The sequence below is a fragment of the Alligator mississippiensis genome, chromosome 1 (assembly GCF_030867095.1).
Source record: "Alligator mississippiensis isolate rAllMis1 chromosome 1, rAllMis1, whole genome shotgun sequence".
NCBI lineage: Eukaryota > Metazoa > Chordata > Crocodylia > Alligatoridae > Alligator > Alligator mississippiensis.
Window position 1 is genome coordinate 112680098 of NC_081824.1, and position 26317 is coordinate 112706414.

The 26317-nt window shown below is 44.4% G+C and overlaps 1 protein-coding gene across 3 annotated transcripts in view; it reads right to left on the reverse strand.

The window, feature by feature from the left end:
- Positions 1-26317, reverse strand: part of ARHGAP18 (Rho GTPase activating protein 18) — a 175826-nt gene that overhangs the window by 45223 nt on the left and 104286 nt on the right. For 2 of the 3 annotated variants that reach the window (XM_059712931.1, XM_006274251.4), the window contains exons 2-4: positions 15290-15489; positions 11557-11792; positions 5043-5115 (exon numbers count right to left, since the gene is read on the reverse strand). In XM_059712931.1, the coding sequence (XP_059568914.1) occupies positions 5043-5115; positions 11557-11792; positions 15290-15489 (509 nt within the window). The remainder of the gene's footprint in view (positions 1-5042; positions 5116-11556; positions 11793-15289; positions 15490-26317) is intronic. The other variant, XM_019479603.2, reaches the window with a different exon arrangement.

Here is a 26317-nt window from a genome sequence, read left to right on the forward strand (position 1 = left end):
TATCACAGGATCAAAAAAGGCTCAGAACATTAGCAAAAGATTCTGATCTCAACATTATTGATATAATGGTCTCTCTCAAATGACTCAGGAGCCATTGTAAGAAGTACTGGATGAACTCGTTAGAAAATATGGGGTGATGTCCTGAAAGCAAATTATTTATATATTTAAACAGACTGCACATTTTTAGGGGCAGGGACTACAAAGTGAAATCCTAGCTCTATATATCTATAATCGATATAGATATATAGGGGTAGTCCCTGCCCCTAAAAATGTGCAGTCTGCTTAAAGATGAGAGTAAACAACAGGATGGAAAGGGAGATGGAATGATGAGAGAAACCATAAGAAGACCATGTGTTTATCCAAATTAGCTATTGCATAAGACTACAGATGGCTTTGTTTTCACCACTGTGGGAAACGTTTTTATTTCCATTCTTTAATGCCTCTGAACTTCTTATATTCCCGTGCAGTTAAAAAGGGACCCTGAAACAGCCACAACTACAGCAGTTTCTGGGTTCTACCTCACTCTCATTGACACTAATTTAGGGGAAATATAGAGGATAGGCTGCTTTGAGAGAGATGAATTGATATATAAAAGCCTGTAAAAGGGCCTAATTAATACTTGTGTCTCACCGCCTAAACAGGGTGTGCAATAATAAATTCAAATAAAAAAAATTCAGCTGGTGAGGATTTTAAAGCAGAGATCTAGTCTAGTTGAAAAAACTGTTTAAATTTAATCTCTGAAAATCTTGGAATGTAGGCCATCCCATGACGATTGTTTCAGCCAGTGCCAAATTCTTGGATCTCTTCTTATGGAAGGGTTGGTGTGAATATTTTAAAGCTGTTAAGACCAGCAACACTAATTTCTGAGAAAGCCACAATATCCGATTCTCAGTGACGATTTTGAGCTCAGAGGCCAAGAAACTCCAAAACAAGGAACTGGAAATTTTTTTTGTAATGTTTTTGTTCTACTGACAAGGTAAAGCTGTGGGAAGTATAAAAAACTGGTGATTTTATATTGTTTGAAATTTCTCTTTTCACAATGACTTCAGCTTGAGCTGTGCTAGAACCTCAAAGGTTCAATGAGCACATACTAAGGATCAAGCTGAAGTTAAAACCGAAGTTGCTGGTATCAGCAAAGTGTTACAAAAGACTTTAGGATCCCAAGGCCAAATTCAGCCCTTGTTCAAATTTATTGACTACAGCATATTTGGCTAGAATGTCCAATACAGTTAACCCAAAATGAATATATTTAAACAGAAGGAAATGACAGTATTTTAAAAGGGAAAAGAGGGTATTTTTCCCCCTTTATTATTTGCTAGTATTTTGCCAATGTCATAACTAATATTGCAGTCATTCCTGTTTCAGTCCTTGGTTCATAATGAAATACTTTTTAATATTGATGTCTTTGTTATTTACTTCGAAGGTGCTGAAAAGTGTGAAAATGTTGCTGTTTTTACTTGGGGGGATTTGTGTGTGTATTTCTGCAGTCCATGCTCAATTGCTGCATGTTTAACTAGAAACAGCTGTAAGAAAAAGCAGATTTGCTGTTCTGTCAATTTGCCAATTATAAGCAAAATTTCATGAAAGAAATATGCATATGATAGAAAATATAAATATCGGATGCTACTAATGATGTGCAAAGGATATTTTTTTAATTGGGCCTGAGGCCTCTGTTTGCTTCACAATGCTTTATTAAGAACACTTAGAAGGATGGGACTTTTTCTGAATCTTTTTAACTATAGAAACATTACAAATGTCAGCTCTGTGTTTTCTTGGTTTCGAAAAGGGACTTACAGTGTTGTCCCAAGGATGTATACTTTAAGTGCTCACACTTTACTTAGAGAGGTGGAATGGCTCAATCTTTAATTAAGATATCATTTATCCAAAATGTTGTTATTTCATTTAAACACAACTACAAAAGAAAAAGAGGAGGTTTTCTTTTATAATCTCAGAAGCTCTTCTAGGCTTCAAAGATATGGTTTGATAATGTAAAATAACAAAACAAACAAAAAACTCCATAAAGACCTTTTAAGGTCTTATTTACGTTAACTGATATATAAATAAGGGCACAGCTCCTTTTTTCCCCCCTTGAGCTAGCTTTAAGGGGTTTTCCTTCCAACTGCCTGACTATTCTGTTTGGGCTTTCCCATTACAGGAAAAACTAATCTCATATGCTTTGCTTGAGGCTAACCCTCTAAAATGGAAGAGCCAAACAGCTACAGTCCTAACCTGGTTGTTTTGTCTGTGTCTGTTGCAGCCCCGATTTCACCTAGTGAGTATTCAACTTTTTTTAATGTTTTTCTTTTTTTAGCTTTTCTTAGGGAGGCAACTTCTCTTCACTGTATCTGACTTCTAAATTATCTCCTTTCCAAAACTGTATGAAGAGATCTGCATATATTGGGTAAGGGAGTAGAGAGTTTGCAATGGTTTATGGTCTGCACAAACTATTGTAATTTATACGGGGGCAGATAGCAAGATGTCTAGTAAATTATTTGTGGTAACTCAATGTGCATAGTTTTATATTTTATTGTGTGTATACATATCTGAGTGTATGTTTGTGTGTAGATATGTACACACACACACCCCCGAAACAAAAATTAAATCCAAACTACATACACAGCTCCACATGCCATAAGCACTGGGTAGAGGTATGTTCAATAAATCAAAATAAATGAGATTTCTCCCACTGGTATTAAAAGTGGTGTAAATACTGGCTAAATTAAACTGCCGTCTCTGGACCGCACCAATCAGGCAATGACAAAAATCTGAATAAGGGGGCCATTTTACATTATTTCCTCATTCCACTGCCATTGGTTAGTGAGGGAAGAAGATGGATCAAGTAGAAAGAAGAAAAAGGAACAGGCTCATATTCAAGACACCCATGTGCACATATTCTATGGAAATCTCAATATCATTTTCAGTTCAGCATTCAAATCATTTTGAATACTGAACCAAGAGCACTTTGAATACTGAACCAGGAACATTATCAGTCCTCTGAAGGTGATGACTAACTCAGATTTCACATTAATGGGCTTATAGCATCTGACTTCGAAAGCTGAAAGCATCTTGATTTAAACTTCTAAACACATTTATAAAATGTCTAGGATATACATATATAGAGAAAAGATCACATTAATACATTTTGCTAGGGACTCTCTCTTTGGTTACAAAAAACATTTAAATTTGACAGTAACGCCTTTGAATTTAAATTTCATGGGTATCTGGTGTCACATATTGTTTACTTTTTGCCTCTAAAACCATCCACTGTTTATGTAACACCAATTAGCTCATTTATTCTTGAAAAAAAAAAAAAAGGGATCATGGCACAGCTCTGAAACAGGTGCAGCACTTCTAACGTGGTTCGCCTTGGATAGCTTCCTAGTGAACTGAACTGATTTTCTTGTTCTAATCTCGGGAGCAGAGCCCACTTTAGCATGCTGGCAGAAGCAGAAGTGTATTAGGATGTAAGTAAGCTGCATTTGCCTTGCCCATTGCAATCTGGGCTGTGGAGAGCTAGCATATGGAATTTGCCTTTTAGAGCTTCCCATTTCTAAAAGGTTCATTGGGGCCACTGGAAAAAAAAAGAACCAGATGTGATAAAACTCTGTAATAATTGCTTGGTAGTTTTCCAGCTCCAAATCCTACAGCGAGGTTTATTGACACAGGCACCAGGCATCCTTTCCTTTCCTTGTGCTGAACCAGCACTTTGGCAACTCTCCCAATTTTTCACTGTTTGTACCACAGAAAGGTTTGCTAAAGGCAGGGGAGGAAGGAATTAATAATGCTTCTGAAAACGCACAAAACGTTGAGTATTTGCGGTGTTTCATCTCTACCCCTTTTCTCTATTTTGCTGCTATTTTTCAGTTGCAAGCTGTTTCTCCAAAATGGTTCAGATGTATTTCTAAAGTAAGCAACAGTTTAGTGATTTGAGAGGAGAATAATTGATCCTCCTCCCCATCTATGCATTTACAAAATAGACATTATCTGAGCAATGGACAAGTGCTACTCACCTCCTTGTAAAAACTAGTAGCAAGACTCAAGAAAAATAATGCAAGTATTACTCATTGTTTTGGCATGTGGGGGGTGTAGTTTGGATTTTATTTTTGGTTGGGGGGGGCGGGGGGGAGGTGTACATGCATACCTACACTATGCTAAATTCAGTGCTTCAATGACTGGCACTTATGGCTGAATGACAGCCATACAGGCTACTTTTGTAAGCAGTGAGCATCTATATTGCTCCAGGAAACAGTGCTGTTGGGCAGGCACCGTGCAAGTTCCTCCTGCAAGTTCCTAGAGCACAGGAGAGGCATTTCCTCTAACTGTGGTAACAGAGGCTGGAGAATTAGTGGCAAGTGTAAGATTGATCTATCAGAGACTTATGCTCTGGGAGTTCTGCAAGTGATTTCAGTGGAAGCCAGAGTCTCGTCTAAGGATGACAACCAGGCTGTGCCCCTTCATGGGAGACCACAGGAAGGGATGCTTCTTATGTTCTCTCTATGTGCCATACCCCTTCATGCAAAGGTTCAGGACCAGAGGCAGCCAACAAAGACACACAGCAAATATCCCTTTGTTTCCTGAATATATTCAACTAACATCTTAATGTTGCTCCTTTTTCTTACTTGGAGCCCTAAATATATACAGATTCCTTCTATTTTTCTTAGTCATGTGGCTGATTTTTCATATCTAATCACACACACACACACACACACACACACACACACACAAGCATACACTACCAAGCTTATCCACTAAATCTTATTACTTGTATTGAAAGTACAGAAGAGATAAATCAAAAGGATAAAGGGTCAGGAGAACTAAGAATGAAATATTAGAAAGAAACTATCACTCTTAAGTTCATCACTGTTCTTCAGTATGCTTTACCATACTTCTCCAATGCAATTTAAAATATTTCAGTTGTAAATGTGTCCCCCATACACACAAACAATGTAACCAGGATTTACGTAGAGCATACTGAAGACTAGGCCAGAAGTTATGAAACTATAAATGGAGGGAAAGACGATGGGAAATCTGCTCAGCATTACCTTTTCCTTCCTCTTCCATTTCATTTTTATTTATACTTGTTTTCACAGATGGGGGCTCATTCCCATCGGAGACCTAAAAAACAAAGAAAGAAACCAACCCACCTATAAAGTTGAATATCTATTCAGATACAGCAAATTATAGGATGCAAGCAACACCTTTGGTTCTGCTCCTGCAGTGTACCTAGGCAGCCTGAAACACTCTATATCAAGACCATCTGAAACCATCTGAGGGTTGGGGTACTAGACAACAACCTCTTTCACAAAGACGTGGGACCTGAAACCCACCAAATTAAGAAATTAAATCTGTTAACAAAAAGCACAAGTGAACACAAACCCAACTCTGAAGTTGCTGCATCTCCAACTACAATATGTGGAATGAAATCCTGGTTTCCTTAAAGTAGGAAAGAGTTAACTCAAGGGTGGGCAATTATTTGGGCTAGATCGCCATTTAAGGAGTTTTGCTGAGCTCTTAAGGGCCAGAGGGTGGGTGCTGACCTGGCCTCAGCCCCCTTCACAGCAGGGGAGAGGGCTGTCTTGAGGAGATTCCAATTTATCCTAGCCAGGCGGAGAGGACAGGCGAGGTCTCTGTGGAGACTGGCCCAGTACCCCTGTGGGCAGAAAGCTCTCAGCCAGGTGGATGGGATAGGGCCATTAGTGGTCAAAGGGCACACCTGGGAGCAGGGTGGGCAGGCGGTGACAGCACAAAAGGAGGGCTCGGGGCAGAGCTGTGATCCACTCCCTGTATGTCCCTGCGATGGGTTCCAGTTCCGCGGTGAACTGCAGAGCAAGGAACTGGTGTCCATCACAGAGACTTGAGGAGTGGATTGTAGCTCTGCCCTGGGTCCTGGTTCTGTATTGTCACTGCCCCATGATCCCAGCCCCGGCCAGGTGCTCTCTCCCAGGCACCACTCTCCACCTGCCTGCATCCCCATCCAATCTACCTGGACGAGCATGTCCTGCCTGGGGGTTTCGGACCAGTCTTTAGGGAAACTCTGCACAACCACTCCATCTGGCATCTCTAGCAATAGGTGCAGGGTGGATGTGCTCAGTATGCCTGGGCAGCAGGGTCAGGGGCCAGCAATGGTGGCACAGTACACAGCTGCTCCCAGGTGGCAGTAGCAGGGCTGCTAGGAAACCAAGTCCAGCCACTGTGTCACCCCCACCCTGCTCTGTGGACTACAGCTACCAGCATGCCCAAGAGCCACACCTGGGGATAAGGCAGGTTGCAGTAGGCAGTATCTCCGCCACCAGGGGCAGCAGTGCTGGCCACATATGGCTGGGCCAGGCAGAGCTGACGGACCTGCTGTTGTCCAGATGGAATCACTTGCTAGGCAGGATCCAGTCCACAGAACAAATTTTGCCTACCCCTGGATTACCTCCTTAAAATTAAGGCTTGCTTGATGGTCAGACCAACCCTGGAATGTAACAAAGAAAGCAGTGAACAACCCAGAAGAACAAGGAGGTACCTAGAAGGCTTGAGCCTTTAAGAACTGATTAAAGTATACATGCTCTATTGAGCATCTTGTCAGTCAGGGTGCATCTTCCTGGTTGACTTGGAGGTTGACAAAATAATCAAGGAAAATAGAAAACACATTTTAGTATATTACTGTTTAAATCTAAGAGAAAGCTGTTATCTAGTAAGGTGTTCCTATATGTTAATGCCTGTGGTTAGATGGGTTACATTACGTATAAATATATGTTTTCAAAGGAACTGTGGATTTGTGTACCCTCTCATATTTATTCCCTCAATCAACTGGCATGACCAGCTAATTGACAGTGATAAAGGCTAATTGGTTTATATTGACCATGTCACTGGAAGAAGTTCCTGGGGAGCTGCAATATAAATAGGAATGGCTAGAATGTAATTTACCATATTTCAGTGTATACATTGACACTGTATACGAGTCGGGACCATTTTTCTGAGCCAAAAAGTTATTGGAGAATTTTGTAGATCCAGTGCTTAATTTAACCTAACTTTTTGTTAGGGGTTGACTTATACCAGCCCCTACATGCCCTCACGGTAGGCTGAGCACCTGGGGGATGAACATGTGCTGCAGCACTACTCACAGGGGACAATGACAGGCTCAATGCTCAGCTGGTGCAGCCCCATCCCCCGTGAGTGGCACTGCTTGGGCTGCACCAGTCAAATGTCAAACCTGGCCCTGTCTGCTGTGAGTGGCGCTGTTGAGTGCCGAGCCCAGCTTCGTTCCCTGCAAGTGGTACCAGGCTCAGTGCTCAGTTGGCGCAGCTCGGCTTGGTGCTCAGCAGCACTGCTTGCAACAGATGGGGCCAGGCTCGGAGCTCAGCTAGAGGCCAGGCAGTGCCACTCACAGGGAATTGGGGTGCACCAGATGTGCGCCAAGCCCAGCCCCATCCCCTGCAAGCAGCACTGGACTCAGTGCTTGGCTGGCGTGCCCATGCCCTGCAAACGGCACTGCCTGGGCTGTGCCGGCCGAGCCCAGTCCCGTCCCCTGCAAGCGGCACTGCCCGGGCAGTGCCAGCCAAGGCCAGCTGAGCACCAAGCCCAGTGCCACTCACAGGTGATTGGGTTGGGTTGGCGCTTATAGCAGATGGAGCCAGGCTTGGTGCTTGGCTGGCACACCCCCATCCCCTGCAAGTGGTGATGCCTGGGCCATGCTAGCTGAGTGCCAAGCCCGGTGCCGCCCATAGGCAGTGCGATACAGTGCCAACCACAGGGGATGGTGATACACTGTATAAGTAGAGGTTGAATTTTAACAGTTAAAAATTGGGCTTCAAAACTCGACTTATACACAATGCAATATGTTAACGGGAAATAATGAAGACAGGTTACATTTCAGTGGAAGCCCCCAAGAGGAGTTTGGATTGGTTCTACTGAAATTCAGCACAAATGGAACTTGCAAGAGAAGTCCCATCACTAGGTGCTCTGGTCTGGTTCTGATCCCTGTCTCTTTGCAGGGATGTCAGCAGTCCTAGCTATTCACACTGCTTGCCTACACAGCAGTAATGTGGCTAGTCTATCCCAAAAAGATACATGGAGGGAAAATAGCAAAATGACTTTCCTCCCAGATCAGCCTAACCTGAGCCACACGTATGTGCATACAGGACACCCACATGCAGCCCTTGGTTTATAAAGTAAATATGCAAGATGAAACACAACCTAGCCTTGAGTTTATATGCCAAAAAAAGGTTAAAAAGGAAAATTTTGAAGTTCCATTGATTATGTCTAAGATCATTCTGGATAAAATATTTCAAAATTTGCCATACATTTTAACATATTCATGGCCCATACTTTTTCTAATCTCCTTACTAATATTCATTAGTATGAATATTGCCCTCGGCAACTCAGAATGTTAAAAAGGATGCCAAATATTAAAAAAGCTGTTGAATGATCTAGTCTTGATGTGGCATTTTGGATAAGCGCTGTACATCCCAGTACATACAGAAACTAAGGATGAATTGCAGTATATTTAGTGATAAAACCAGGCAGATTTATTTTGTTAAAAATCCAAGATCCTAAGAGGCACATGAAAATAATTCCAGAAGAGATGGCAGAACGACTACTGTTGACCAGTGCAGAGAGAGGGGCAGGGAGAGTTTGTTAAATGGTCCCAGAATCACAGTTGCTCTTTGAGGACACAGCAGGGAGTGTAACAGAGGTTCACAAAGTTACCAATTTTTGTCTTGTCCTGCTTTTCTCCATCTGGTGGTAGGATGAAGAGTCTGTTTTAGGTTGGAATATCAACTGCAGAATGCTTTGGCTCCTGTTTTGCAGTACTGCAAACTTCATAACTAAGGATCTACTTAATTCATGGTTTCCCAATTTTCACACAAACTGCAAAAATGGCATTGTCCTCATTCACTAGGAAATACTACATTGGCCGTGATATCCTACAGAATTAACCTAAAAAAAACCCCCAGTGTCTTATTCATAGAATACTCTGTTTTAGAATGTCCCAATACTTACCACAATACAAAGATAATGTGACAGTCACTGCAGCCATATATCACGTGGTTGAGAGCTGCTAATGACAGACTAAATGAAGGTGCCAGTCAGTGAAGTGAAATTGTTTCTATTAAGGTTAGCATCAATTAGTATTTCTAAACTTCTTATAGAACACAACATATAATAAATGATGATGATATAGGTTACAATTCATATTGTATATACATTTATATGTATATCATATTTAAATTTAGATTTAAAATTTAATATTTAGATTTATATTAATATGAGAAATGACATGATATAATTTACTTTCTGCAGAATTTGCTATTAAGTTATATGGTATATGCCTCTCCACCAATCGGTGTTGAGGGGTGGGGCCACTGGGAAATGCCTGCAAAAAATTGGCACTGTGTCAGGACCCAGCTGTAAAAATTGCATTGTCTCATAGTGAGCTAAGCAGATCCCCATTTATAATTGTAAGGATAAGAACAAGGGGAAGCTATTTGCAAAAGTATGGAATGCCCTTCCTTGGAGGCTTTTCAAAACAGGTCAGGCTGTGAAAGAGGGTCTGGGTAGGCTTAGACTACATCATTGGACTAGCAGAATGAGGTGACACCTTAATGACCCTTCCAGGCTGACATGTCTGTTATTTCATTCCTATGGAAGGGACAAGGGCGAGACAAATTTTTTTTTTTTTTAATTATTTTCATATTTACACTCCATCCCGTCTTTCCATTTAATATACACTACAGCAGAGGTGACCAACCTTCCAACCCTGGGGACCAGACGAATGGTGCAGGGTCACTCTGTGGGCTGGATCCCACTCAAAGTCAATACATAGGGAGATCCCATGCACCAGCCTGATCCCATGCACCCATGTCTGGCTGCGTTCCAGCACACTCCTGTGCTCCCAGAGGTGGCTGGGTGCTAGCCTGATCCTGCTGCATACTGACTCAACCCCCTGCCCTGGACGCAGCTATGCACTGGCCCAACCCCACTGATCTCTGAAAGGATTTCCAGGGGTCTGGAAATTTGGCAGCAGGAGAGCAGCAATTAACGTTGCTACCACTCCCCTGCTGTCAAATTTCTGGACCCACTGGAAGTACTGTGGGCTGGATGACACAGCTCCATAGGCCAAATCTGGCCTGAGGCCTGGAGGGTGAACACTACTGTACTACAGGATTATTGCTATTTGCCTGTTTGAATTCCTTCACACAAAATTAATCAATATTAAAAACAAGTATTTTAAAGGAACTACAGAGATACTGGGTACTACTGTATCCAGCTGTCAAGTGCTGAATAATTTATGGCTTAAGAAGAGAAAACTGAATATACTTTGATGTGCTGCTGAAGCCCCACAGTTGAAAGTGAAGTGACACAGCTCCATGCTACAGAATATCCCACCTCCATTATTATTCTATTAGATTGGGGGTGGGGGAAGCAATTATTTTGGCTGGAGGGCCACTTAACGAGTTTTGGTGAGCTGTCGAGGGCTGCAAGGGTAGCCCCACCCCTTGACAGGTACCCCAGGCGCCCCTTAGTCGCCATATTGGGACCAGAAGTCCTGCCCCCTAATCCCTGACCTTGGCCACTGGAAGTCCCTTTCCTTGTCCCCAAGAAGTGCTCCTTTTGGGAAGGGGGTTTGCCATCTTGGAACCAGAAAAAAAAATTTCAAAAACTCAAAAGAAACACTGTTCCGTCAAAACATAAGTTGAAGCAGAACGGTGCTGTTTTGCACGCCTCTACTAGGCAGCCTGGAGGTGGCGGTGACAGCGGTGGAGACACAGAGCAGCCTAGCGCATGCTCCGGCCCACTGTAGCAGGACAGTCCCAGCAGTGGTGAAGGAGAGCTTTTCCCCCATGCCGAGGAACAGTTTCTGTCTGGCAGCCGCCGCTGCTGCCACTGCCCAGCCTGGGCAGGCGAGTCCTGAGCAGGGCAGGGGTGGGGAGCAGGGCAGGCTGGGTCACTGCTGTACACACAGGTCCCCACCAGTACCATGGGGCTGGGGCTGGGGCCAGTGATGGCGGTATCTGCCCTGTCTCCTCAGTTCACACCTCTGTGCCTTACAAACTGTGTGTAAATTTTCAGCTCCACAAAGTGTGAAGGAATGGGTGACTGCCTGCTCTCATCTTGACTGTCAGTAACCCTGATTCCCCTTGCATTGCTTCTACATGCCCAGGGTTGAACTCTGAACTCCTGCTACAAATGTGCACAGAGAGAAGGCAGGGTAGAGTTGCATCTTGTAGACTATCTAATTCACAGAAGCATAAGTTTGCGTCAGATGCTACCATGTTGAGATTTCCAGTGGAGAGTTGATCACATCCAAACCTCCCAACAGAAGAATTCCTGCAAAACTCCCTATATTTAGCTTATTCCTATACAGAAGCAGATTGCTGCCTTTCGATTAGTTATCTGCTTTTGAAACTTACTTTTTAAAAGCACTTGGCACTAGCTTAAATCTATCATAACTCTGCTCCTGTTAAAGTCAATACAAGTTATACTTTTGAATTTAGAGACAATCTAGCAGTAGATCCTCTGCTTGGGTTTTAAGAGAACCAAATAAAATGAAATCAGTCAGAATCTTACTTTTTCCTTTGGGTCATTTTGTATTCTGAAGATATCTCTAACATCTGGAACCTGGTGCTGTTTATTTTTTTTCCTCATGGTTTGTGTGACCGTTTCCACTCGTTTCTGTACTGCTGCTTTCTGAGTTCGGGTCAATGTGGATAGAAACACCATGCTTTCTACAGGGTCTTCTGCACTCTCACCAAAAAGATTTGAAAGGCCTGCCTCCTTTAGCCACTCTTCTTCCAATTCACCCTCTGTGCCAGGAGAAGAAAAAAAAAAATCAAAGGGCATGAATGTGTATGCACATAGTAGGCTAGGAGGTAAGTCACAGTAACTGCTTCTGCTAGGAAATGTCAACAGTGGCCCATAAGCAGTTCTCAGCACAGACACATGGGCACATCTACACATGCACATTTACTGTGCAGTAAGCCAAATTACTGCACAGTATGGGCACAAGTCTACACATGCACACCTGTACTACATAGTAAATATGGTGACTCATGCTGATTTCAGTGTAAATTTTCATCATGCAGGTATCAAATTTACGCCCAATTAATTACTGCACGTTAATACATGTGTAAACGCCCTGCTGACAGGGGTGTACTGATAGAGATTTTTGGGACTGATACCAATAGCTGATTTTTAAGGAGGCATATTGGTCAATACTGATCTGATTTTCAATACCAGCCCGGCAGCTTGGAGAACTGCATGAAGCTGGTCAGTCTGGTGTGGTGGAAGGGGCGGGGGTAGATCAAGGCCCTTGTGGTGAGGGAGGAGTGGGGCTGGGGCTCAGGGGGAGGCTCCCGCCACTGCATGCTGCTTGTCTGGGAGCCACTGGTTTGGCACTTGCCTGCTCGCCCACTGGCTCTCCACTGCTGCTCCCGCCACTCATCCGGGAGGGCATGGGGGGGAAGGCATGTGCCCCCATATCTGTGTGGGGTGGGGCAGAGTGAGCTGGGAAGAGCCCCGTGCACCCCAGCCCCAGCCTGCCCTGCCCCACCCCATGCAGCTCCAAGGGCACACACCCCTCCCCGCCCCCATACCCTCCATACGAGGGGTGGGAGCTGCCAGATGAGCAAGTGAGCACTGGGCCAGTGGCTCGTGGACTAGCAGCGTGCAGAGGTGGGAGCTGCCCCCACCCCATGCCTCCCGGAGGAACCATGACTCTGTCCCAAGCCTGCCCCAGATGGGGAGCGCTTGGCCCAAACCCCGCTCCAGCCCCGCTCCTCTCTCTCTGGGGCAGGAGGGGAGGGGGAGATTGATCTGCTCCCCTCCTCCCCCCAAGTCCCTTGCCTTCCCCGTCTCCTTCCACCACACCAGCTGCACGCAGCTCTCCAAGCTGCCGGGCCATGCTCTTCGCTGCCTACACGCTGAGCTGCAGCTGCATGCATAAACGAGCATTTATCAGCCAAATTATCAGCTACATCAGGCTGATTTCCGACACAATCAATTTTCTTTATACTGATGCCAATCAGACCAATGTATCGGTTTACCTCCACTTACTGAGTAGTAATGCTGTGTGTGGACTAACTTGGGACTAACTTTAGCCCCAACTCAGTCCACACACAGCATTAATGTACTTTAACACCTACATGTGTAGATGCTGGCCTATTCCTGCTTACTGTACAGTAATTTATTGCGCGGTAATTTTAAGCTGGTATAAAAGCACGTGTAGACACACCCACTATATAAAAAAAAAATTATAAATTACTTTCTAAGGGGTACATACATGATACCAAGACTTTCAAACTAAAGAACGAATCAGTTATAGTTTGTTACAGAGTCCACAAGGACAATGCCATTTACATGTACAGTAAGTCTCAGTTACCATCGATTAATCTAACCCTTCCTATACCATTTTATAAATATAACTTTAGTATAAAGCATGGCCTTTACTACTTTGCCATTTCAGTAACTAAGCACATGAAGATCTCTTATACTCTCCCTGCCCTCTTCCAATGAAAGAGGAAGAAAAAGTCTTAAAGCCTTATCAGCACTCTTCTTGTATACAAGGTAGCAGAGTCTACTTCAGGATTCATGCTTTTTACCCACATCTATATTTTTCCTGACTTGTTTTCTTGGCACATTAATTTATACAGTTGCTCTGCTGAAAGGTGATCAAGTCTAATGCATGACCTTAATGGAATTTTAATCCTTTCTAGTAATGTAATCTTTAATTTATATTGTCGTCCTGTAAGGTGATCACTGCTTTATTGTTTATGGCTGATATGGTATCCTTTATTGACAGTTCATTAAACATGAAAGGGCAGAAGACTGCTGTTACTTATTATGATTGACCTAGAGTATATAACCACCTCTGTTTTGACACCCTTTTCATGATGATTCTCTAATTTAAAAAATGGCCAGCAGGTTCTCTTCTAACAGAGGACTGCATTGAGCTGACTGCAAACATCACTTCTCAAGATTCTAGTGGTCATTAGGTAGGATTGGATGATAATTTGTCACCACTTGTTTCAAGATCTAATTCTACCACATATTCCTGAATATTTACTGTACTTTTTCATTCATGTCCTTGTAAAAGAGCAAAGCACTTAATGAATAGGCACAGAATTTATATTACAAATTTGGTACTGCCATAGAGCCAAATCCTGGGAAAAACCACAAATCAATAGGAATTATGTAAGAGTAAGATATCCAGAATTTGATATGATGTTTCTAGTCATCGCATCTGCTGCGTATTTTTTTCATTCTCCAGAATACTGAATGTACTTTGTGTTTCAGAGAAAGATAAATACCTCTTCCCCACTCCCCCAAAACAGAATACTATGCCATATTAGAACTGCAGAATTTACTTGCTAAACCTAGGTAGTTAGTGACTGGTTCTAGTCTAAAGTATGAGGATTTCCAATATACATTTTTATCTTATCTACTGTAATTAAAGTAATCTCATTCTTCTTATATACAGGGATGCAAATCTTCCTATAAAGCTTTAGTATTTTGTAAATACACAAAGTTGTTCTTATTTTCTGGAAATATCACTTTAGGAAAATAGAACTGATCTTCTGTTTACTCTGCCCTAGTTCTTCTTAAATCTAGTTTTTTTAAGTAACCACTAATTTTGGGTATTTCATTTTTGGGTGTACAGTCTGAGGCAACCAGACCTCATTTTTACTGGTACTGAGTAGCTCGGATTGATTCACTAGGAATTGTTAGGTTCTCTGTATCTTTGGCAGCGAGACTTAATGAGGGCATCTACATATGCACTTTACTGCAGAGCTGACTAATTAGCTCCACAGCAAAGTATCACTGACTACACATGTGGTACTATTAGTCCAGAGTAAACTAAATTAACTCTGCTATAGGATACTACTGTCTGACACAAGTACTATCCTATAGCAGAGTTATTTAGTATGCTGCAACGCATGTGTAGGCAGTGACTCGGGCTGGCTGGGGAACAAGGGTGCTACAGTGCGAGGGCTACATGCCAGCTAGCCCCACGCTATAGCACCCTTGTGCCCCAGTCTGACCCTCCACAGCATGCTGAGCCAAGACGGAGTAACTCTGAATTGGCAGGCTGACCCCCTGGGCTCCCTGCCCCGCCTCAACATGCTGCCGTCCTGCATATACGTGTAAATGCACCCAGGAACAATAAGCTCCAGCCCGAACTGCACTGGATTTTATTCAACCGCACTAATTGCACATGATAGATGTGCCCAATGCTTCTCCAACTGGACATGCAAAAACCCTCCAAACCAATAAAATTATTATTTACAAAATTATGTGTCCTCACCATCTGGTTCTTTCACCACAACCACTTCTTCCTCTTCATGACTGTTTTTCCTGGTTTCATGGATGTTTTCAAGTTCTTTCCAATAATCATCCATAGACAACTCATCTAAGGAATCTTGGGAACTTGAGCGGTCAAAGGCTGGTCTCTCTGTAGCCTTCTTAGAATTTTCATGGTGCATGGTATATTGGCCAGATCTGCGGCTATAAGAAAATATTTAAAAATACATTTTAGTTAAAATTCAGAGTGAAGGTTCTTGTGATTACTGATACAAATCGGTATTGATAGCCAATGATGGAAGTGAGATAAAAAACAGCCTTAATACTGAAACACATGCCAAAATATAAATTTTACTTTGATACTTGCTTTAACAGCTCTGCTATACATAACTTTCATTCTACAACTACAAAGTATTTTCATGGAGTCAGATATAAAAAAAAAAAGGGAATTCAAAATTCACTAAAAATTAATCTATTAGAGCAACTCAAATAGTTGGAAAACTTCTTAGCAAGCTTTTAGGTTTAAATGTCCTTTGTCAGGCTGAGGAAGCATCTGGAGTTATCGTGTGCTCTTCCTGGATGAGATATCAGATTTAGCCAAAGAACCTTGTCTGCCTATGTCCTTAGACCAACACGGCTACAACCTACACCCCTCTAAAATTAATCTGCACTTCATTAAAATATTGATTTAATTTTAACATTATTCTAAATGTACATTCCTGTTATGGAGAAATAGTTGGTGTTTCTTCCTTATCTACAACCAATAACACCAGCAAACATTACACCTATGTCAGTGACTGTCTGCTGCATTTAAACCCATGGTTCTCAATGCACTTTTGTACCAGGACCCATTTGTAAACATCAATGACTAGTCCCAAACCAGTGCATCTCACTCCCAACCCGCTGCCCATCCCTCTGCCCCACTCCCAGGCCCCTGCACCCCAGTGCAAGCAGCACCTTAAGGCTGGAATTTTTCCAGCCTACAAGGGAAAAGCCAGTTTCCCACATTTTTCTCCCTTAAGGCTAGGGACAGATATTCATAGACATTAGGGCTGGAAGGGACCTCGGAAGATTGAGTCCAGCCCCCTGCCCAAAGGCAGGAAGTCAGCTGGGGTCATAGGATCCCAGCAAGATAAGCATCCAATTTACTCTTGAAGGTGTTCAATGTAGGTGCTTGAACCTCCTCCGATGGCAGGCTATTCCAAACCTTGAGGGCTCGGACAGTAAAGAAATTCTTCCTTATGTCCAGTCTGAAACAGTCTTGCAGTAGTTTATAACCGTTCAACCTCATCATCCCTTGGGGCGCTCTGATGAACAAACGTTCCCCCACATATTGGTGATCACCCCTGATAAACTTATAGGTGGCCATCAGATCACCCCTGAGCCTGCGCTTTTCCAGGCTAAAGAGCCCCATAGCTCTCAGTCTGTTGTCGTAAGGTCTGTTTTCCTGACCTCTGATGATGCACGTGGCTCTTCTCTAGACTCTCTCAAGCTTCTCCACATCCTTTTTGAATTGTGGGGCCCAAAACTGGACGCAGTACTCCAGCTGCAGCCTCACCAAGGCCGAGTACAAAGAGAGAATGACGTACCGGGATTTGCTTGAGAAGCATCTATGGATGCAAGCCAGCGTTTTGGTCGCTTTACTAGCCGCAGCATCGCATTGAAGGCTCATGTTCATCTTATGGTCAATGATGACCCCCAAGTCTCTTTCTTCCATAGTGCTAGCTAGCATATTACTGCCATGCCTATAAGGATGCTGCAGGTTTTTCCTCCCAAGGTGGAGAACTTTGCATTTTTCAGTGTTAAACACCATCAGGTTCTCATCCGCCCATTTGCTGAGCCTGTCCAGGTCAGCCTGGATTGCCCTCCTGTCCTCAGGTGTGGATGCTTTGCCCCAAAGTTTGGTGTCATCGGCGAACTTGGCCACTCTGCTTCTGACTCCAATGTCCACATCACTAATGAAGTTGCTGAACAATACAGGTCCAAGGACAGAGCCTTGGGGAACCCAATTGGTCACAGGGCATCATGATGAGTGACTTCCATCAACCACCACCCTCTGGGTCTGACCACGGAGACAATTTCCCAGCCAGCAGATTGTGGTGGACCCAAGGCCACAATTGGCCAGTTTCACCAAGAGGTGATCATGGGATACCAGGTCGAAGGCTTTTTTGAAGTCAAGATATAGGACATCAATCTCTTCTCCCTTGTCCAGGCAATAGGTCTCCTGGTCATAAAAGGAAATGAGATTGGTCAAGCAAGACCTACCCACAACAAACCCATGCTGGCTATCCCTCAGGATGTTGGCATCGGCCAGTCCACTAAGGATGGTCTCTTTAATAAACTTTTCTAAGACCTTCCCCAGGATAGAAGTCAGGCTGATGGGCCTATAGTTTGCCAGATCCCTTTTCCTCCCTTTCTTGAAAATAGACACTACATTGGCCTTCTTTCAGTCTTTGAGAACTCCTGGTGCACCAGAGCACCAGGAGTTCTCAAAGATTCATGCCAAAGGCTAGGCTCTGATGCTCGCCAGCTCCTTGAGTACCCTGGGGTGTAGATTGTCAGGTCCAGCTGACTTGAAGGTATCCAGCCTCTCAAGGTGTTCCTTCACGAGGTCAGCATTGATTGAGGGCAGGGAATCTCCCTCACCTGGACCTCCCTGTCCTGTAGTGGTCATGGGCATCCCATGGGACTGATGAAAGACCGACGCAAAGTACGCATTTAATAGGCTGGCTTTTTCAAAAAGTCTAAGCCTGAATTGATTCAATCTTTGCAGGTTAGTCTAAACCTGGCTAGGCTAAATCAGTTTTGTAACCAGACAAACATCCCAGAAATGCAGGCACATGCTTGCAGTGGCTCAGGCTAGAAACCGGGGGACACTAGAGCAGCCCTCCCTTCCTTCCACAGTACTGAGCTGAGGCGGTCATGGCCAGGCTCCAGCAGGAGCTCCGATTAGCCAGCAGGGAATTGATAACAGTATTTATCACTCAATTAAGAAAACAACAGAGACATTACAAGCTACTTGTTGATTCTACCTGTTGATTCAGCAGGGACTGTTGCCAGCATGTGGTCGGCTAGCTAATACACAGGCACCTCCTCAGCAAGGCGGTGAGGAGGGGGGAATTCCTGCTTAGCAGGGAGTGGTGAGAGGAGGGGAAAAAATATCCGGCAGTCTCTGGAGCTGTGGCCAGGGAACAGAAGGGAGGAGCTAGTCCTGCTGTAGAGCAGAGAGCCCTGCCCTGACCCCAGAGAGCATGCCGGGATGCTGGGGGCGTCTGGTTTATCTGAAACCAGCAAGGGGTCTGGAACAGACATTGCATAAACCAGTTTGAGCCAAATCAGTTAAGTCTCATACTACATTCAGCCAGGTTTATGTCAAACCAGTTTCAGCCATTTTCAGACTGTTTATGTGCACTGAACATCTGTTCTGTTACAGGTTTAAACCAGTTTCTGATCACTTAAACTGGTTTATGTGCAAAGTCTGTCCCTAGGCTAAAGGAGAATCCATTTGTAATGTTTACGGATCCATTTTTAAAGTTTGTTTGCGACACTTTCATAAATTCTCATGACGCAGAATTCATGGCCTAATTCAAATGTTACGGCCGGGGGGGGGGGGGGGCAGAGAAAGGGGTGTTAAATGTTGAAAGGTACAAATAATTCATTCAAAAGTATCCATTTTGCTAGTGATAGACTATATATTTTCAACAAATGAAGCCCTATGGTTTTCTCATCCAAATAGCCTGCTAATCAAGCCACACTTCACAGTCATTTTCCTAACTGCAGTGCTTCCTTAACAGTTCCTTATAGCAGTGGGGTTGCAAGAACTACAAATGAAGATGGACTATCTGCTGGTTGATATACTAAATTAGGACTAGACCTGGTTTAAGTCCTTGATCTGCCACAGGCTTCGTTTGTGGCCCTTTTAAGTCACTTAGGTCATGTAACTTTAAGTGTTAAGTGCTGCCTTTCACCCAGCTCCTGTTCCCATATACAAATCCTGAGCATGAATTAGGTGGTGCTTTAAACTGTAGCTTGCTTGCCCATTGATTGTAATTGAAGGCACAAAAAAAAAAGTGACATTTTTTGGCCGATCTGGCCCCTGAAAGCGCTCTACAGTCATGACCAAACCTATGTGCACAGCTCCAGACCACTTTAAAAGGGCCTGATCCCATGACAATATGAACCCCCATTACATGCCATGCAGAAGATAGAGCTGTGGCTGGGAGGAGGGAGTGGAGGAGGTAGGGGAGAGCAGCTGTAGATTATCAGCTGCTCCAAATTGCAGCTGGATCTTCCAAACCTCCAGACCCAACAGCGAGCATCTGTTGGGTCTGGAAAATCGTGTTAACTCATAGCACTTTCTGTGAAGTGAAATCCAGTTGCCCTGTGCAATTCAAGTGTTGATTTTGCAATTAAGGCAACCTTACTTGAGCCAAAAATTGCAATCTCCCTCTTACTAAGCAGCAACTTGGTTCACAATAGAATATTAGTCCAGCCAAGGAACCAAGTCTCTGGGGGAAGATAAGGTGGTATGTTACCAGAGAGCAGAGATTCTCAACCTTTTTAGATTCAAGGCACCCCTCCATAACTTTTGTGAATTATGTAGCACCCCATTTCAAAAACAAATTTATTTTTTAAATGCTTACTTCCCTGCAGAAGTGCTAAACAGTGAGGGCTGGGGAGCAGGCAGGTAGGGAGAGCCTGAGCCTGCCTTTTTCTGCTTATTTCCTCATTTCTGGAGCCTGAACTTGCCATTATCTGCTTATCTCCTCACACTTGACTTCAAAGAACCTCGTTGTACCCCAGGGTTCCCCAGCACCCTGGCTGAGAATCACTGCCATATGGGGATGCAACTAAATTTTGAACTGCACTGACGTGGCCCAAAAATCAAATATTAGGGAATATAGAAACATTTAGGCTCAGAGTCTATTCCATCCATTAGGAATGCAGGTGGACTAAGGCCCTCTAAATGTTACAGATATCGCACAAATTAGCTGTGTAATTGTGCAATTACCTTAAGACCATGTGCAAAGTAACGTTCGTACCACAAAAAGCTCCAACCAGCTATAAAGTTAGACCTAAAATGTGTATGCTAACTTTACAGCTGGTTGCTATCAAGCTTTAATTTGCATGTGTAGCATCGTTTCAGCTGACAGTGCTCCCAGCCACAGGAGTGCCCTATTCCCACAATAAAATGCACCCTTGAGCCTGGGAGATTGCAGCTGCCGACCTCAGGCCACTGCAATCCCCGAGGCCTGGAAGTTTCACTTTATATCCCAGCACACATTCACCTGCACATGTAGAGGGGGTCTTGTGCAAATCTGCTCTATCCAGCTTGATTCTAAATCAATAACAAGAGCAACTAGAATTAATGAGCTCAGTTACCCAGCAGAGTAGATAATTTTATAGAGATTGAATATCTTTTATAACATTCATCCATTCTGTTCTTTAATACTTTTAAATTGAATTGATGATTACCCATCTGATTTCAGTGATATCGTTTTTAGAAGTTTAATCTTGCTCCCGCTAAATTAAATGGATAATCATAATTTTACCTTTAAAAACAACATCCTCCTGAACACCTCTGTTCTTCACAGTGTCTTACCCTTATTACCTGGAAGTGGAAGGTTTTTTAATGGGAACCTTCATAAGTATCACTATTTTTGGTGAAGAATTTTTAGAGTGTCCTTCCTGTTTGAATGAACTCATTTTCTTCAGCATTACAAAGCATACTTATTTTCCTTTGCTATTCTACTTCATTTATTGCTTTAAGTTATGCACACCTCTAATTATCTTATTTATGGTTAGGGAGATAGTACGACTGTGGTTAGAGTTCATAAGATTTGAAAAATAGCTGGTATGCCATGTGCTAGGGTTAAAGTTTGGCTTTTGTTTCTTTCTGTTGTCTTTATCCTTACGTTAAACTCACTCTTCTTAGAGTTCGGTGTTACAATACTGGTTTTTGCCATTCATTCCAATACTTGTTCATTTTTTAGAATGATCAACAACGTTTAGAAAATACAAGAACCGTCATCTTGTAGTCTTTCTGGACTTCAGCAAGGCCTTTGACACTGTCGACCACCCCATCCTCATTAAAAAACTAGGTGACTGTGGCATCGATGCCTACATGGTCAGATGGATTGCGAATTGACTGAACGCTCGTACTCAGAGAGTGGTGGTGGACGGGTCATATTTGACCTGAGGGGAAGTGGGCAGCAGAGTCCCCCAGGGCTCGGTCCTTGGGCCCGCACCGTTCAATTTCTCTATCAGCGATTTGGGCGACGGGGTGAAAAGCAACCTGTTCAAATTTGCTGATGATACCAAAATTTGGGGTGAGGTGGGCACGTTAGCAGGGAGGGAAAGGCTGCAGAAAGACTTGGATAGGTTGCAGGGGTGGGCTAACAAAAACAGGATGCGTTTCAATACTGACAAGTGCAGGGTGCTGCACTTGGGCAGTAGTAACCAGCAGCACACTTATAAGATGGGAAACTCCCTTCTTGAGAGCACAGAGGCAGAAAGGGATCTTGGAGTCATCAATGATTCCAAGATGAACATGGGCCAACAATGCGAGGTCACGGTCGGCAGGACTAACTGGACCTTATCGTGTATCCACAGGTGCATCTCAAGCAGATCCAAGGAGGCGATCCTCCCCCTCTACACAACACTGGTCAGGCCGCAGCTGGAGTACTGTGTCCAGTTCTGGGCACCCCACTTCAAGAGGGATGTGGACAACATTGAGAGGGTCCAGAGGAGGGCCACCCGCATGATCTGGGGACAACAAGGCAGACCCTACAATGAGAGGCTATGGGACCTGAACCTGTTCAGTCTTCACAAGAGAAGCTTGAGGGGGGACCTGGTGACCATTTATAAACTCACTAGGGGGGACCAGAAGGGGTTGGGGGAGACCTTGTTTTCCCTAACACTCCCCGGAATAACAAGGAATAATGGCCGCAAGCTGTTGGACAGTAGGTTTAGATTAGACATCCATAGGAACTACTTTACAGTCAGGTTAGCTAGGATCTGGAACTGACTTCCAAGGAAAGTGGTGCTGGCTCCTACCCTGGGGGTCTTTAAGAAGCGGCTTGATGCCTACCTGGCTGGGGTCATTTGAGCCCAGTTTTCTTCCTGCCCAGGCAGGGGGTCAGACCTGAAGATCTACAAGGTCCCTTCCGCCCCTACTTTTATGATTCTATGATCTTAAAGATGTCAGCAAAGAAACCAGCTGACTAAAGCATTTCAGGTAGTGAGCTGTTTCCAGACTTCCAAAACAGCAAGGCTAAATTTCTGGCTCCAAACCACAGCAACATTCCTCATTTTCAGCAAAGATTAGATCTTAAGGATGCAAAGTTCACAGTGATGTCACTTGACTTACAGGTAGTCCATTCTTCCGACTGAATATGTTGATTGGTGTAAAATGCTAACGAATTAATATATACCTCCAAGAAGGGTATTCAGATTAATACATGTGTGCTCAAATTCTTTTTATTCAGAAGTCAAAAGCCTTAGGTTTTCAGGTCAATTTTGGAGATAGGTCCCTTGTGCCCCAACTTGTCTTCACAGCCAAAAGTGGTGTTTTTACTGGAGAGTTACTAACAAGAACTATAAATGCAGCTGAAATGAAGCACTGTAATTTTATCACTAAGTGTCACAGTCAATTTTATATCTCCACCAGGGTGGGAGATGGCTGATACCTAATCACCAAAAGTGTCACACACACACATATACCCCATCCACCCCCCACCCCACTCTTGTTTAGCCATTAAGCCTTTTCTCCATCCAAGTTATGATATTTTTATGGCGATATTGGAGTGAAGTTGCAGCCATGACAGTCCAGGAAATATGCAAGAGGAAAGTATTTTTGGAGTGATATTTTACTGAACCAACTAAATAGCTGGGAGAGATCTTTTGACACTAAAGATCCTTCCTTAACTTAAGTCCATCCTCCTGTTCAATATATCCAAGGGCAAGATTGCGTGGAGAACTGGAGTTAGATACCATCCATGTGCTCTACTTCTGTTTCTTACCTGACCTTGGCTCCACAGTCTTAGTCCACTACCAGTACCTAGCTGCAGTTAGGAACTGGATGCCGATGAACCAATTGATCCAGACAAGACAGAAGTGGTAGTGGTGCGCAGATGGCTTGGCTTGCGGGGTGGGGGGGGGTGGAGGGCAGGATTGGGACACCTATCATTGATGGGGTTCAGCCTCCCCTTGTCATGTAGGTTTTCAGTCTTGTGATACCTGGGAATCTTCAGGTAGCAGCAAGTGCTAGAAGTGCCTTTCACCAACTCAATTGGGTGAGAAGGCTACGGCCCTTCCTTTCAGATTCAGAACTGGCCATCATCATCTATGGATGATGTAACCTCAGTGCTAAACTACTGCAATATGCTAGATGCAGGACCAGCCTTGAAAACTATCCAGAAGCTGTAGCTCCGGAATAGGCAATGTTTTTTGGCTGGAGTGCTGAAAAAAAAACCTCAATGTCTACCTTGGAAGGTGCCAGAGTACTGGCATGCCAGAAAAACAAAATTGGAAGGGGGGGGGGAGAAAGAGAGGGGTGGTACAAGGCAGGACGCACTGCATATAATCATAAATGTTGCCTTTGTCATTGTGTACTTCTTAAGCATGTTATAGAGAGAGAGAGAAAAGAGGAGAGAGAAAGGAGAGCAGAGAGAGAACCAGGCACATACACACGCACACAGAGAACCACACGCGCACACACACACACACACACACCCCTACACCTACATGTGCACAAACACAGAGAACCAGAAGAGACATATGCACACACATCCAGAACCAGACATGTGTGCACACAGACCCAGAAGCAGACAAATACACAGAACCAGATGCATGGGTGCAGAGCCGGGCTGCTGGGCCACCAGACAAAGTCCAACCCAACAATGCCCTGGGCCTGCCGGAGCCCCTGTGCTTCCCTGGGGAGCCAGCCCCCAGGCTGCAGCGTGGCCAGCTGAAGCCCCGGCCCAGAGCCTGCCCATCAGCCCAACCACCCACCCGCTCCACACAGCTAAACCCACAAAGGTGTGGCGCTCCTGGCAAAGGCAACGCCAGCCTCATCCCAGCAGGGGGGCTGGGCCAGTGCTGTAATTGGAGTGGAAGAGAATCAGGCCGGCTCAGCTGCAAGCCCTGCTGTAAGCATCCCAGGCTCCATAGTTGGCAGCAGCTACTCAGAGCTGGGGCTGGCTGCAGTCAGGAGGTTGCAAACAGCTGCACGCGTGCATCAGAGCAGACGACGGGGAGGGCGGGGGGCCTGAGGCAGCACAACCCCAGGCCTCTCCCCTGCTGCCGGCACAGAAGTGATGGCAGGGCTCCGAAGCCCGGAGCAGCAGCGTGTAGCCAGCCTGGGCTCTGGGCCGCTGCAGCAGGCAGGCTGCAAACAGCTGCACCAGGCTCCGGCATCAGCTCTGTACCATTGCGTGCACCCACGCCTTGGAGCAGGCGGTGGCGGGGGGCCTGAGGCAGTGCTACCCCAGTTTCTCCCCCACTCCTGGCACAGAGGTGATGGCAAGGCTCCAGAGCCCAGCGCAGCTGCTTGTAGCCAGTCTGGGATCTGGGCAGCTGCAGCAAGCAGGCTGCAAACAGCTGTACCAGGCTCCACAGCTCCAGCATCAGCTCCATGCTGGTGGTGACTGAACATGAGCCTCAGAGCGGACAGTGGGGATAGGGCCTGGCCCTGAGGCAGCGCAGCCTCCCGCTGTCCGCTCCCAGGTACATGCACAGTCATCACCAGCATGGAGCTGATGCCAGAGCTGTGGAGCCCGACACAGCTGTTTGTAGCCTGCTCCTTTAGATATGAATAGCTTATACTATTTAGGGCCTAGTATGTCAAAACCAGCACCATGAATAGCACCTGGAAAACTATTAGGAGCCAGCAAAGACTTTAGAGCACTGGAGTTGCATGTTCCTGGCAACCCACCACTTTCCTCATTCTGCACCAGCTACAGCAGGGGTCAGCAATCCCCAGCACATGTGTCGAGCATGGCACGAGGCCCTCTTGCTCAGCATGCCACCACCAGCCCCGGCTCTGGGTAGCTGCTGCCAAACATGGAGCCCAGATTGCTTCTCTGTTATGCTCCATCGCTAGCTCTAAGTTCAGTCAAGAACAACCTCCTAAAAGTAGCATCAAGTGCACTAAGTTAAGTTGGCAAAAACACAATGGAAGTCAGTCTCAGCAGTCACTCCAAAGCTCTGGTACTCCCTCCCTCTTGAGGTCCACCTGAGCATGTAAGACTGGGAGAAGACTAGAGAGAAGTTTATCAAACAAAGCTCAGCTGAGATACTGGTTGGGGGAGGGGTCTGTTTTATGTTGATGCTCTAGTTTCCCTTTTAAACAGTCTTGTTTTATCTTGTTCATTTTCCTGTTTTATAAATTATTCTGTCCCCTTATTGTAAACTGCACTGAGCCACTTGCTGGGAAGGGCAGCATATAAATTAAATCAAATCAAATAGATATGTGTTTTTTGAAAGTGCTTGAGCATCTGATAAATTATGTGGAATATTTATAGTCTTTGTCTCTATAATACTTTTCACTCTTAAGTATAAAGTCTACAGAAGCGATATTATTTTCCTGCTCCAGTTCTCAAGTTTATCTGTAACAATTAATCTCACATACAACTACCCTGTCATTCCCCTTCTTTTGTTTGAATGCTCAGGAAATAGATGTAAGGATATTGTGATTTGACCCATCTGCCTATAAAAGTAAATGCTTCCTGCTGGAGCAGGAATCTGCATAGAAGGGAATGTTATGGAACAGGACATACTAACTACTTGGATAGTGTCCTTAGTTGAACTTTTGCAAATCCAAAAAAGGGAAGATAATAAAAAGAAGTTGAGGCTCTCTCAACGCTTTGTTAGTTTATAATCAGTTAAATATACATTCAGATTCACAGATTATCAATTGTTGTAATGAATAAACTAAGTAGGGGATTTCAAAATATCTTTATCCTTTTCATGCAACTGGTTAGACCAGTGGTTCTCCTTTTTAAGACTACACAAACGCCTTATTAAACTCCAG